General features: G+C 47.3%; 1 protein-coding gene and 1 long non-coding RNA gene across 2 annotated transcripts; one reads left to right on the forward strand and one right to left on the reverse strand.

Moving 5' to 3' along the window:
* Window positions 1-8,562: 8,562 nt before the first annotated feature.
* Window positions 8,563-9,042, reverse strand: LOC147972730 (ethylene-responsive transcription factor RAP2-12-like). Its single transcript, XM_087524440.1, has one exon. It carries the CDS (start codon window positions 9,040-9,042, stop codon window positions 8,563-8,565), a length of 480 nt encoding a protein of 159 aa, XP_087380566.1.
* Window positions 9,043-12,022: 2,980 nt separating this feature from the next.
* LOC147972731 (uncharacterized) lies at window positions 12,023-12,750 on the forward strand. Its single transcript, XR_015603500.1, has 3 exons — window positions 12,023-12,114; window positions 12,208-12,333; window positions 12,418-12,750. It is a non-coding gene; the product is annotated as an uncharacterized LOC147972731 (long non-coding RNA).
* Window positions 12,751-13,314: the final 564 nt, after the last annotated feature.

The following is a 13,314-nucleotide window of genomic DNA, read 5'->3' on the forward strand; positions in this document are numbered from 1 at the left end:
ACCTGATTTTAAGGTCCCTTTGTTTAAGTGAAAATGGGTCAATCTGTTAGGCGGCGGGGTACAGGTAGACCCACAGTACGGAATGACAACAGTGGATCTAAAAAATCTTGGGTACACTGACGAACCGTTCGTCCTAGCCAATGATGTGGCACAGGTTATCTATGTGAAGGACATGTCTACCAAACCGAGAAAAAGAAAAGATAAGGAAGCGAATACATCATACGATGAGCCAAAGCGCCACATAGTTCTTTTAGGAAAAAGGGACATCCTGGGAGTGGACGGCAAGACAGACATGTCTGAAGATTATGAAAAGTTTCATGAAATTCCTCCCTTCAATGTCAAGGCTGACCCAAGCATCCTGATAAACAATGAAGATTATCCATGGTTACGGCGCAATAAGCAAATGACACAAGCGAAGAAAAAGTGAAGACTTTCTCCTGCAACTATTATGATGATACCATGCCAAATTTGTAACAGACGAACATGCTACCATTGTCCGTTTTATACATGCACATGCTATGTGGGTGAAATTATGATACCATGCCAACTTTCAACCTTTTCAGAGTTCATTTTAAAATGCTTTCCAATTTCAGAGTCATTTAGCTCAAATAATGAATTAATAGCAAACAGAATGAACTACAAAACTTTTATGAAAATAAAAACAATCAATTAAAATATTATGTTATGATCAACTAAAATAAAACTATAATATTCTTTAATAGCAAAAAGAATATAATTTTTGTGACCTAAAATCAAACTATAAGTATTTAATTGTAAGTATAAATAAAAAATAAATAGCAAAGAAGAAAAAAATTCTATTTTTATAGTAAAGTTATTCATAAACTAGTGATTCACACAAATTTTATAAAATTCAAATTTAAACTATTCAAAATTTTAAAACTAATGGCACTAACAGAAAGTTTATAATTTTTGTGACCTAAAATCGAAAGGAAATCACTAAAAAAACTATAAGTATTTAGTTTTAAGTATAAATAAAAAATAAATAGAAAAAAATTCTATTTTTATAGTAAAGTTATTCGTAAACTAGTGATTCACACAAATTTTTAAAAATTCAAATTTAAACTATTCAAAATTTAAAACTAATGGCACTAATAGAAAGTTTATAATTTTTGTGACCTAAAAGCAAAAAGAAATCACTAAAAAACTGTAAGTATTTAGTTTTAAGTAGAAATAAAAAAATAAAAAACCAAAAAAATGTAGAAATAAAAAAGAAAAAACCAAAAAAAATGCCACCTACTGGGTCTCCACGGCCTGAATACGACTAGAAACCCTACATGGGCCAGGATTCAGGCCCGCAGAGGCCCAATAGGCCCACAGGCAGTAACAAGTTTAGGCCCGAAAGCCTGCATTAGAGAGGAGCTCGAATGGGGAGGCACAGGAGCGCTTATAAACAAGTGCCGGCGCCCTTCAGCTAGCGATGTGGGACTAAACTTCAGCTAGCGATGCAGCACAAGGCCATTGGTCCCGGTTGGTGGCACCAACTGGGACTAAAGGGGGCATTGGTCACGGTTCGTGGCACCAACCATGACCATTGCCCCCCTTTAGTCCCGGTTGGTGCCACCAACCGGGACCAATGTCCTTCGCTTCCCGCCCTTTCGGCTGCCGAAAATTGGCCTTTGGTCCTGGTTCGTCGCACCAACCGGGACTAAAGGGAGCATTAGTCCCGGGTCATAGCACGAACCGGGACCATTGCTCTGGCTATATAAGCCACCACTTGTGAAATTTTGGCCAACCGCTCCCATTCGCCCCGACGCCCCCAGGCCGTTCGTCGTCGTCGTCGCCGCCCCGAGCCCGTCGTCGCTTCGCGCCCGCCGCCGTCGCCCCGCGCCCGCCGCCGTCGCCCCGCCCCGTCGTCGCCCCGCCCTGCCGTCGCCCCGCCCCGCCCCGTCGCCGCCCCGAGCCCGTACGTCGTCGCCCCGCGCCGTCGCCCCGAGCCCGTCGTCGCCCCGCGCCCGCCGCCGTCGCCCCGCCCCGTCGCCGCCCCGAGCCCGTCGTCGCCCCGTGCCAGCGCCCTTTAGGTTGATGATATGATGATGTTCATGATGTGATGATGTTTTTTTTTCTGTAGATGATATGATGATGTTTTTTTTCTGTTGATGATATGATGATGTTTTTTTCTGTTGATGATATGATGATGTTTTTTTCATATATGCATTTTTTCATATATGTATTAATTTTTTTAAGTTGTTAGTAGATATCGATTTTAGGTTAGTGCATTTTATCACTGATTTTAGGTTAGTTGAGCCTCTTTAGTGCATTTTATGTTTGTTGCATTTTAGGTTAGTGCATTTTATGTTAGTGGAGAGGAAAAAGTAAAATAAAGAAAAGGAAAATAAGTAGAGAAAGAAGGAGAAGAAGAAGGAGAAGACGAGGAGAGGAAGAAAAGGAAGAGGAGAAGAAGAAAGGAATAGAGGAATTTATATTTTTTCTTCTTCTCCTCTATTCCTTTCTTCTTCTCCTCTTTTTTTTCTTCTTTTTTTTCTTCGATCTTCTCCCCCTCTCGATAGGGAAGTTTTATATAGAAATTTACAGTTTTAGAAAAGTTTTATATATGCAAAAATTACAATTTTAGAAAAAGAAGGATAGGAAAGAAGAAAATAGGAAGAGGAAAGAAAGAAGAAGAGGAGAGGAAAAGAAGAGGAGAAATAAATAAGAAGAAGAAAAAAGAAGAAAAAGAAGAGGAGAAGGAAGAAAGGAATAGTGGAGAAAAAGAGAAAATAGCCGGTTCTAGGGTCGTCGAGGGTTCGAGGGGTCATCAACAGAAAACCCTAAACCCTAAACCCTAAACCTATTCTATTTTCTCTTCTTCTCCACTATTCCTTTCTTCCTTCTCCTCTTCTTTTTCTTCTTTTTTCTTCTTCTTATTTATTTCTCCTCTTCGAGGGGTCGAGGGTCGGGAACTAGGGTAGAGGGTCGAGGGTCGTTAAGGGGTCAAGGGTCGAGGGTTTCAGGGTCGAGGGTTCGAGGGTTTTATAGGTTCGAGGGTCGAGGGTTCCAGCAGGGTCGTCTAGGGGTCGAGGGTTCCAGGGTCGTCGAGGGTTCGAGGGGTCGAGGATCGCCGAGGGGTCGAGAGAGGTTTCCTAGTGTCAAAGTATTGAAGAAATCCATGCCTTCATCATTAGCCGGAAGTAACCAGGGCATGTTGGTACGAAGTTCTGCAAAGTTGTTCTGGAATGGAGTCCCAGATAGAATAATCCGCCTTTTGGTACGAATTCAGCAAAGGCCTTCCAAATAGCGATATTCGGAAGGCTCTTTCTGAACTTTGTACCAAAAAGCGAATTATCCTATCTGGGACTCCGTTCCAGAACAACTTTGAAGAGCTTCGTACCATCATGCACATGTCACTTTCGCCTAATGATGAAGACATGGTTTTGTTGAATCATTTGACACTAGGCAACCTCCCGACCCCTCGGCGATCCCCTCGAACATGAGAGGAAGAAGAGGGTCGTCTAGGGGTCGAGGGTTCCAGGGTTGTCGAGGGTTCGAGGGGTCGAGGATCGCCGAGGGGTCGAGAGAGGTTTCCTAGTGTCAAAGTATTGAAGAAATCCATGCCTTCATCATTAGCCGGAAGTAACCAGGGCATGTTGGTACGAAGTTCTACAAAGTTGTTCTGGAATGGAGTCCCGGATAGAATAATCCGCCTTTTGGTACGAATTCAGCAAAGGCCTTCCAAATAGCGATATTCGGAAGGATCTTTCTGAACTTTGTACCAAAAAGCGAATTATCCTATCTGGGACTCCGTTCCAGAACAACTTTGAAGAGCTTCGTACCATCATGCACATGTTACTTTCGCCTAATGATGAAGACATGGTTTTGTTGAATCCTTTGACACTAGGCAACCTCCCGACCCCTCGGCGATCCTCTCGAACATGAGAGGAAGAAGAGGGTCGTCTAGGGGTCGAGGGTTCCAGGGTCGTCGATGGTTCGAGGGTTCGAGGGTTCTTCTCCTCTATTCTTTCTTCTCCTCTTTTTTTTCTTCTTCTTCCTCTTTTTTTTATTGGGAACGAGGGTCGTCGAGGGACATAGATGTAGTGTCGTCGTTGTCGATATATACCCCCTCCCGATAGCTTACTATGATTAGGTAGCTAGTTCTATGTTTGGCACTAATATATCCATCTGTCATGTTTGAATAATAATTGCCATGTTGTAAATATTTGTAGAAACTATGGACATCGCCCTAGATGAAGCAACAAAAGAAGCATTGTTGAGGGACATAATCGCAGAAGGAAGTGATGCCATCTCATTGTTTCTCAACGAAACCGATGGTCTCGAAGGAGAGGGTGAACAAGCTGGCTACGATGACCTAATGCCGGTGCAAGAAGAAGAACATGAGGACGGCTCCGGTGACCCAATGCTGGTGCAAGAAGGAGACCGTGATGACGGCTCCGGTGACCGAACCGAGTCTGGCCAGGTATATATATTAGTTAAGCCTATGCTGACTAGCTGATTGATGCATTCATTGTTTTGGTATGTACACATATTAATTAAGTCTTTGTTCTTTTTTCTAGCCCTCCGGATCGAGCACAACTTCGGTAAAGAGACGAGGCCCGAAGAAAAAGTTGAGCTCGGATGAAAAGTTTGAGATCATAGCAATCGCGCCCGATGGCCAACCTATTGAACCCCTCCGGACAAAGAGCGCATTTGTTGCTCAGTGCGGGGTTCTGGTTAGGGACAAGATCCCGATAAGCATCCAACAATGGTTTAAGCCGGCTACAGAAGACCCTGAGGTGTCTTGTGTCAATGATATGCAGAAAAATAATCTTTGGACTGAGCTGAAGTCAAATTTCACCCTACCGCCTGAGGATAATTCAGAGAACCCAGTTAAAGAGAAATTAATCAAGTATTTTGCTCTGAAGAGGATGGCAGAACTATTCAGGAGGTGGAAGAAAGAGCTGAATAAGTTTGTCGAAAATAATGAGACACCAGAATTCAAGGGCAGATATGAGAAGATCAGAGATCACTGGCCCGCATTTGTGGCCCACAAGACATCGGAAAAGAGTCAGAAGATGTCGGCGACAAACAAGCAAAATGCTGCGAGGAAGAAGCTTCACCATCGCACGGGGTCAGGTGGCTACCTCGTAGCCCGGCCTAAGTGGTCCAAGACTGAGAATGATCTGGTTCATAAAGGGATCGAACCAGAGACAATTAACTGGCCAGACCGTTGCCGGACTTGGTTCTTCGGGGCTGGTGGAACCTTGGACCCTGTAACAGGGAAGTGCATTTGGACGAACGATCAAATGGACATACCAGTCAGTAAGCTTAAGCAGTATATCGAAGCAGCGCAGGAAGGGACGTTCTTTCCAGACAGAGAGAACGACGAGCTCACAATGGCCCTCGGGAATCCTGAGCACCCTGGACGGACACGAGGCACGCCAGGCTCCATTCCGTGGAAGGTTGGGTTTCCGGACACAGGCGGTTACAAATCCCATGAGAGGAGGAAAAAAGTGCAGCAGACCCAAATGCAGGCGCTGCAAGCAAGGGTAGACGCGATAGAGGAACGAGAAGCAAATCGCAGCAAATGTATTGCCGAAGCCTCCCCCGAAGCTACCCCGCCATCTCAGCACAGAAGCAGTGTGGCTTCCACCGAGCTGCTTCAGCCGGAGCATGCCTTGACAGCTCTTGCCAGCTATCCCGTGGATGCTATAACGGAGTCTCAAAATTGCCACCTTATGACGCAATGGATGAATTTGAAGGTCAAGGCGGCTGTTGGCTCTGTTTATCCTACTGAACCCGGCGCAACTTTTCACTGCCGGCCGATTCCAGAAGGATATGCTAGGGTGATGGTGGATGAGATAACGGAGGGATTTGAGGACCTCCAGCTTGACCACCCTACCGGTGAAGGGGAGACTCGGCTGGGGTCTGCTCTGAAGACTCCATGCCTATGGCGGAAGGAGCTCATCAACCTTCCGAACTAGACGCCTCCGCCTCCTCCTCCTCCTCTGGCAAGTCAGGTCACTCCGCCTCCACCGCCTCCTCCTCCGGCGAGTGACGATCAGGGCCCTCGGTCGGCTCCTTCTCCGGCTCGTGGCAGCACTCCTCCTCCTTCTCTGCCTACGCCGTCGCGCCCGAGCAACCAACCTCCTCCTTCTCCGCCTCGTCAGCAAGGGCGGAAGAGACCTGCCGCCGCTCTAGCTGCTCCGGCGCGTCGTAGTCCTTCTCCTCCGCCTCTTAAGCAAGTAAAGAAGACAACCGCTCCGTCTGCTCGGTCGGCGTCTAGCAGTACAACCAGAGGCGGGAGGACATACGGATTCGGTCCTTCTCTGAAGACTCCAGAGAAGTTACCATATGAGAGGACCCTGGAGGAGAACGCCGAGATCGCGCGAGAAGAAGTGAGGAACTTCTTTGAAGGGGTGAAAGCAAAGAAACATCCACCTCCGGAGGAGAAGGTAGATCGGGTGAAAGTGAAGCGCACTCTGGCTGCCCTGACAAAACCACCGAAGTCTGATCCGCCGAAAGGAAACTATGACCGCATTATTGGAAAGGAATTTGCCGAAGCGGAGCGGTCGGGAAGTACTGTCAGTGATCAAAGGCTGAAAGAACGACGAGATGGGAAACAAATTGCCCAGCTCGGCGAACAAGCGAAGCAATCGTGCCCCCCGCTCAAGGTGCCTAGCCACAACGTCGCTAATGATCCGAGGATGGTGCCCGGTTATAGCAATCTTGCAGATTACCTGCCCGACGAAGTACATTATGAACCCATGGACATGCAGATACAAAGATACGAGTACGGGAAGCCTCTCGTCAAAGATGAGAGATCTCTATCAACGATGATGCGAAGATTGCATGATTGGTACTTGAAAATCTGCAGAGACTCTGGGGGGAGGAGTACTTTGTATGTGAAAGTTAAAAAGGAGCATGACCTCGTTGGAATTGATCTGTTGCCTGTTCCATTTGAGGAGTTCTATCAGTTTTTCAATCAATTGGCCCTCGATAAAACAACGGTCGCCTGCTACTGTCTGTAAGTAGTACTACTTCTATCATTAAGTTTCTCTATATAGCTTAGCTCTTTCATTGCATGTATTTATAATCATCCTCACTATATTATGCAGATTGAAGATCGCCGAATTGAAGAAAAGACAAGTCGGTGATATTGGGTTCATTAACACATATCTCATAGATGCAACTCAGGTTAAACTTCATGCCGCAGCTACCGAGGCCAACTTGCTACGATCGTTCGTAATAAATCAAAACAAAGATATAATACTCTTTCCTTACAACTTTAGGTGAGTGTTACTGTCTTGTGCGTATTCGGTTTCCCTTATATATTAGTCAAGGTTATAGTAATGTAATTCATGAGTTATGCATGCGTGTGCAGTTTCCACTATATTCTCCTAGAGATTAAGCTTGAGCAGGGACTAGTAACCATCTTAGACTCAAAACGAAAAGATCCCCAGGACTATGCAGACATGACTCAAATACTCCAAAAGTAAGTTAAATCGATCATTATCCACCATATCAGCAACTTTGTTCATTTCCTGATATCAAGTAATTGTTTTCTTTGTCAGGCAGGGTTTGGAGAAAATTCACCAAAACAGTTCCGGGACTGCCGAAGGAGCTGGAATTTAGACACCCGAAAGTAAGTACTATAGTAGCATGTTCCGTGCATCTCCTAGTGATTCAAGCGCTAGTTTCATCAATACCATTTAGCATTCTTGCTTATCAGTTTGATTGACCTCTATTTCTTGTAAAGTGGTTGTGGCAGGAACAAGGGAATGATATCTGTGGATACTACATCTGCGAGTCCATCCGCCACACGACCTGTGAGCGGGGCGGGTACTCTAACGAACAATATGAAGTACGTAAATAACAGCATTCACAATTTTATTTTATTACCATCATTTGTGTTGAGTTTCATTCATTCATATATATATGTATTGACCCCCTTCTTCAAATTAGATGTTTCGGAAGCGGGATGAACTCCTAGCACCAGCTCGCATGCGAGCAATTCAAGAGGAATTGGCGGCATTCTTTCTTGACCACGTGATCCCTGAAGACGGAGAATTCTATGTGGACCCTGAGTCCGTATGATTATATTTGTAAGAGATAATTATTGTATATATGTAGCCGGTAGTGTCAGATAGATATACGAGAACTTGTTGTTCGACCAATCTCTCGGAGAAGGAGAGGTGGTCGATATCACTTCTCTCTGTATGCATATATGTTCATGACGATCTTCTGTTTCCTTCGTTTGCTTACTAGCTAGCCAGCGTGTCTAGTCCTCTCTATACGTATGTATAGTACATAGCGTCGACCAAGCACGGACATAAGAGAGGACACTTCTCTCTATTAATTATAGCTAGCTAACACAATATATGAAACACCTAAATTAACCCCCCAAAACCCCCAACACCCCCCTTTTAAAAAAAACAAAAACCCGAGCCACAGAAATGCTGACGCGTGGATGCCTATTGGTCCTGGTTGGTGCCACCAACCGGGACCAAAGGGTCTCCTGAAGGGTCGGGGCATTAGTACCGACACTTTAGTCCCGGTTCAGGAACCGGGACTAAAGGCCCTTACGAACCGGGACTATAGGCCCTTTTTCTACCAGTGGATGGGGATCACCGTTGAGGGGCCGGCCTCGTCATCCTTCTTCACCTCCTTCTTCTTCTTCTTCTCCTCGGCATCACGCTTACAGTAGAACTCCTGCTCAACCTGGACGTACTCGGGATGCTCCCGCGCAAACCGAGCCATCGCTGCCTCATCGCTGTTGTCGGGAGCGACGACAACCGCCGGTCTCTTCTTCTTGTTCTTCGCCGATATCTCCTCCATCCGGATGCCCTGCGGCACGAGCCACTCCGCCACCGCCCGGGTCTTGATCTCTGGGAAATTAAGGTCCGTCTTCGGCCGTCCGGCACGCCACACCGCCACGTCGGAGGCACGCATGGCCTCCTCGGCGGTGGGATATGTGTCGAGCCACCAACGCCTCCCGGCGTCGGAGAACTTCGCTCTGAAGTTCTTGGAGGGCTTCGCCCTCACGCCGAAGAAACCTAACTTGCCCTTCGGCGTATTCTTCGGCGCCATCGGGTGGCGGTGGCGGCCGGAGCCAGTCGGGGCGGCGGCGGGTGAATAGAGGTCGGGGCGGCGGCCGAGCGGGCTGCGGCGTGCGTCGCGGGACAGAGGCAGACGGAGTGGGCCGGCGGCGTGCGGTGCGGGCGGGGGCGAGGGCGGGCGGCGGCGACGTGCGGTGCGGTCAGGGGCGGGTGGAGGCTGGAGCAGAGGCGGGCGGCGGCGACGTGCGGTGCGGTCAGGGGCGGGTGGAGGCTGGAGCAGAGGCGGACGGGCTGGGATGGGGCGGGGCGGGGCAGAGGCGGACGGGCGGCGGTGCGGCGACGGCCCGATCCGCCCGTACGACAACGTGTTGCGGCCCAGGTGGGGTGGAATCGGCGGCGGGGGTAGGGGCGGGGCTGGATCTGCGGCGGGGCGGCGTTCGGGAGCTGTGGCGGGGCGGCGGCGGGCGGGATGAAGGGGGGAGCTGAACTGAAGGGCGTTTGGGTATTGACGTGCGACCGCAGTTTTTACATCTCCTGCCTCCGGAGATGTAAATTTGCACCACGAGGTTTTGTATTTTACTTCCGCGAGAGACGGAGATGTAAATTTTTTTGTATCTAGACCATCTGCTGGGGAGCTGTCTTTTATCTTGGAAGATTCAAGAGTTGATTATTTTTACATATGGACGGTTTATTGAAGATGCTCTTAACTCAGCCACACCAAAGCCCCAATCTCTCTTTCCAACACTCCCACACAAGGAGGCACGGCCTCGAGCTTCAGGATTGCTTGTCAGTAAGAAAGCATGTGAGGTCGTTACGCGCCCCAGCATGTGTGCACCTCGTATAGCTAACAAGATCGGCCAATTTTAACATGCTCCCTTTTACCTCCTCTTTTTATATATAAAGATAGAAGGTAAGAGTTAATTCAACCACTAATTAGTGTGATCAATGACTCAGATTTATTGTATACTCTTACCTCTCAAGTGAAAAAATAAAATAAAAAGGAGCATGGTAAAACTGTTCAGCAAGATTTACAATGCCAGACAAAGCGTAAGTGTTAACCAACAACGTTCTACATGTGGAGGAGACCAAAAGCCGGCCTGCTCAAGTCCAGCTAAAGGTTCAGCGGCTCAAGAGAAGCGCCGAAGCAGCCCTTGGTAGGTGACCGACGTGTTTTGGCTCATATTCTTCTTCGTGTGGGCTTATGTACTTAAGCCATGCATCTTTCGGATGTAGAGGCCGGATAAACCTCTTCTTCCAAAAAAAATGCCATCCATTCTCCGTTGTAGGCCATGCAAATGTGGAATAGCGCCCGGCTGCCATGGAGGCCGAGCTTGACAAGGCTTGCACATAGGTGCAGAGCCTTAGGGAGAAGGTGAACGAGGATGCCAATCTGCTCCGTAAGGAGCAAGAGAAGCCCAGTTAAGGGTGGTCGCTGTCGAGGAGGACCTTGCAAATTGCCAAGGAGTGTGATGCGTTAAAGGCCAACAAGGACGCCTCTGCTGCCGAGGCCAAGCGACTCGCCCGGCCGGGACCTCAAGGAGGCCCAGTTCCAGGCGACGTCCGTGAGGGAAGAGCTGAAGCAAGCCTCGGAAATGGAGTATAGTAAGCCGCGTATCTTTTGCCATGTATGTTCGGGAGTCCAGCTTTTCCTGAGCTGACTCAAGTGTGGCATTCTCGAGCTGCTTTTCCCGACCTGCCCCTCAGCACCGAACGGTCTTGCCACATTTAGGCCTCTTTTGGTTAGGATAGGGTTATCGTAGGAATATGAATTTTGTAGGAAATGAGATGACATGTATCTCAAATTCTATGAATAGAAATAGGAAACGAGATGTCATTTGGTTGACACCAACAGAAATTTTTTTCATTGAGTCTAGACTCATTTATATTTTCCTATGAAATGTGGAGGATAGGAACCAATCCTATGTAGGAATAGAAATCCATTCCTATGAACCAAAGGGCTCTAAAGAAAAAAAATCCTATAAGAATCCTATGCTCTATAATTCTTATGAAATTTGTCCAAACCAAAGGAGGCCGAGCCCTGCTCCAGTGCTCCCCCCCTAACCTAATTTCGGAGGGGTATTTTTGTCCCCGCGAATTTGTTTTTTTCCTGGCCCGCCGCAGCCCAGATCCAAGCCCTGTCTAGCCCTGTATAACCCAGAACGTATACGTACAGTACCCTGGTCCGAAAAAAAAACATCACACGACCCCACGTCCACGTAAGACCTGTCGAATCCAATCATTCACGCGAGCAGCTCCATCAATCTCGCGAGCATTGACGCAGCTCCATAAGTCACGTAGTAGATCTCCAGCAGCGGCTATCTCGTCGCCGGCGATCTCGTCGGACAGCGGGCGCGACAACGTCGTGAATCTCCAACGAGCGCGCACAGGTACCGCATCCCGCGTCCCCCCTCTAGTCTCGCTCGCGGCAACATCGAACGAACTGCCGCCGCTAGTGGTAGTGGTTAACCTAGCGGGGCGGGTAACCTAGCTACCCGGCGGCGCATGCGATCGTGGATCTTGTTCCGGTAGTGCTGCTCCTCATGATCTGGGTTCACGTAGCGTCGTTTGCCGTCGGCTGTGCGCACCACCGGTATCGTTATTTGATGTGGCGGCTAACCTAGGTATCCGGCGGCAGAGGTAATCCCAGATCAAGCTAGGTTTTGAGATCGTGCAGTTCCTCGCGATTGAAAGTGATCACGACGGGTGTCATGGCCATCTTCCTTACTAAGTTGGGCAGATCTGAACGGCCTCGGTTGCGGTTGTTTACATAACATCCGTGATCGTGTGCTATGTGTTTTATATTTCATCATTGATAATGTTTGGACATGTGATGATACATAATATTGGTTGTAGGAAATGGCGGACGAGGAGTTAACTGATATCATGGTAGACATGGAGTTTGGAGAAAAAATTGAGATCATGAAGATCGGTCAGAGAATGGGAACGAATGGGACGATCTTAATGTGAGTGGCATTGTCATGTTGTAATTTTTTGGTGGCATCCAACAACATTAAATCTTTGTGTTGAAAATTTATAGATCGATGAGCTTGATGATGATCAGGAAAACAACTCGGAGCTCTCGAATGAAGATTACATTAGTCAGGTACGTAAGTGAAAAATTTTGTTGGCATGCAAATTGAATTTCTTCAGGAATATTATATGATAAGTAATTATGTATTTGTGTTGTATTTTTCAGTTCATTTCCGAATGTCATAATGCGTACGACTATTACGGTGAATCCGACGCGGAGACAGGCCTTAACGACGAATCATTAGATGCACCTGGTTCTGGGGAGTCCGAGTCGTCGGTCATCATGAGTGAGGTATGTGTGTAATCATTGTTCTATGGAAGTAAGTAATGTTAAACCTTAGAAACCTGTTTTCATGGCTGTGGTTTGATTGTGTAGGTGACACAAGATGATGGGGCAAAGAATGTCCAAGATACTGCCAGTGCAGATGATAAGAGGGATATGTTCATGCAGATAATGGAAATGACCTTTACGTCTCATGATGCTGCGTATGATTTCTACAACGGCTATGCTAGAGATAATGGTTTCAGCATTAGAAAGAATAAGGTCAGGTATAGCAAAACAGAGTCACGTCATATGCGTTATAGGCGGTTTGTTTGTTCAAGACAAGGGAAACGTGACAGCAAGTTGCTAACCGAGGAAGGACACAGCCGTAGGCTCAGAGCCGAGACACGCTGCTTTTGCGAAGCGCACCTGACCGTCAAGCTTGACCAAAAGCATGGGGTTTGGTATGTTGAAAGTTTTGAGGACAAGCATAGCCATATGTTGGCAGGACCGGATGAGGTACCTTTTCTTTGGTCCCACAGAAAAATCAAAGAGTACCAGAAGCATGAGATAATGTCCATGGGAGCTGCAGGGATTAGAATTCAAGACATGATGGATTGCTTCATCAGCAAACATATATGGTACGGCGGTGTTGGTTTTACCAGGCGTGAAATATACAACGTTTGCGCCAAGGAGAAGAGGAAGCTGCTTTCAAAAGGTGATGCTGCCACAGCTATAGGCATCATGGACAGTAGGAAACAGAGGGATCCTAGCTTCTTTTTCGAGTACAGGCTAGATAAGGAAGGACATTTGAATAGGATGTTCTGGTGCGACTCCCAGTCTCGTCATGACTATGATGACTTCGGCGACGTGCTTGTATTTGACAGCACGTACAAGATGAACTGCTATGGTATGCCATTCATACCTTTTGTTGGTCTTAACAATCACCGGAAAACCACTGATTTTGTTCGGACGAGACCGAGGAGACATATGTGTGGCTTCTGCAGACTT

Source organism: Triticum urartu, chromosome 5A, assembly GCF_056163025.1.
Source record: "Triticum urartu cultivar PI428250 chromosome 5A, HENAU_Tu73, whole genome shotgun sequence".
Taxonomy (NCBI): Eukaryota; Viridiplantae; Streptophyta; class Magnoliopsida; order Poales; family Poaceae; genus Triticum; species Triticum urartu.

Coding starts and splice junctions, on each gene's coding strand:
- LOC147972730 (XM_087524440.1), bottom strand. CDS start 9,042: ATGGCGCCGAAGAATACGCCGAAGGGCAAGTTAGGTTTCTTCGGCGTG.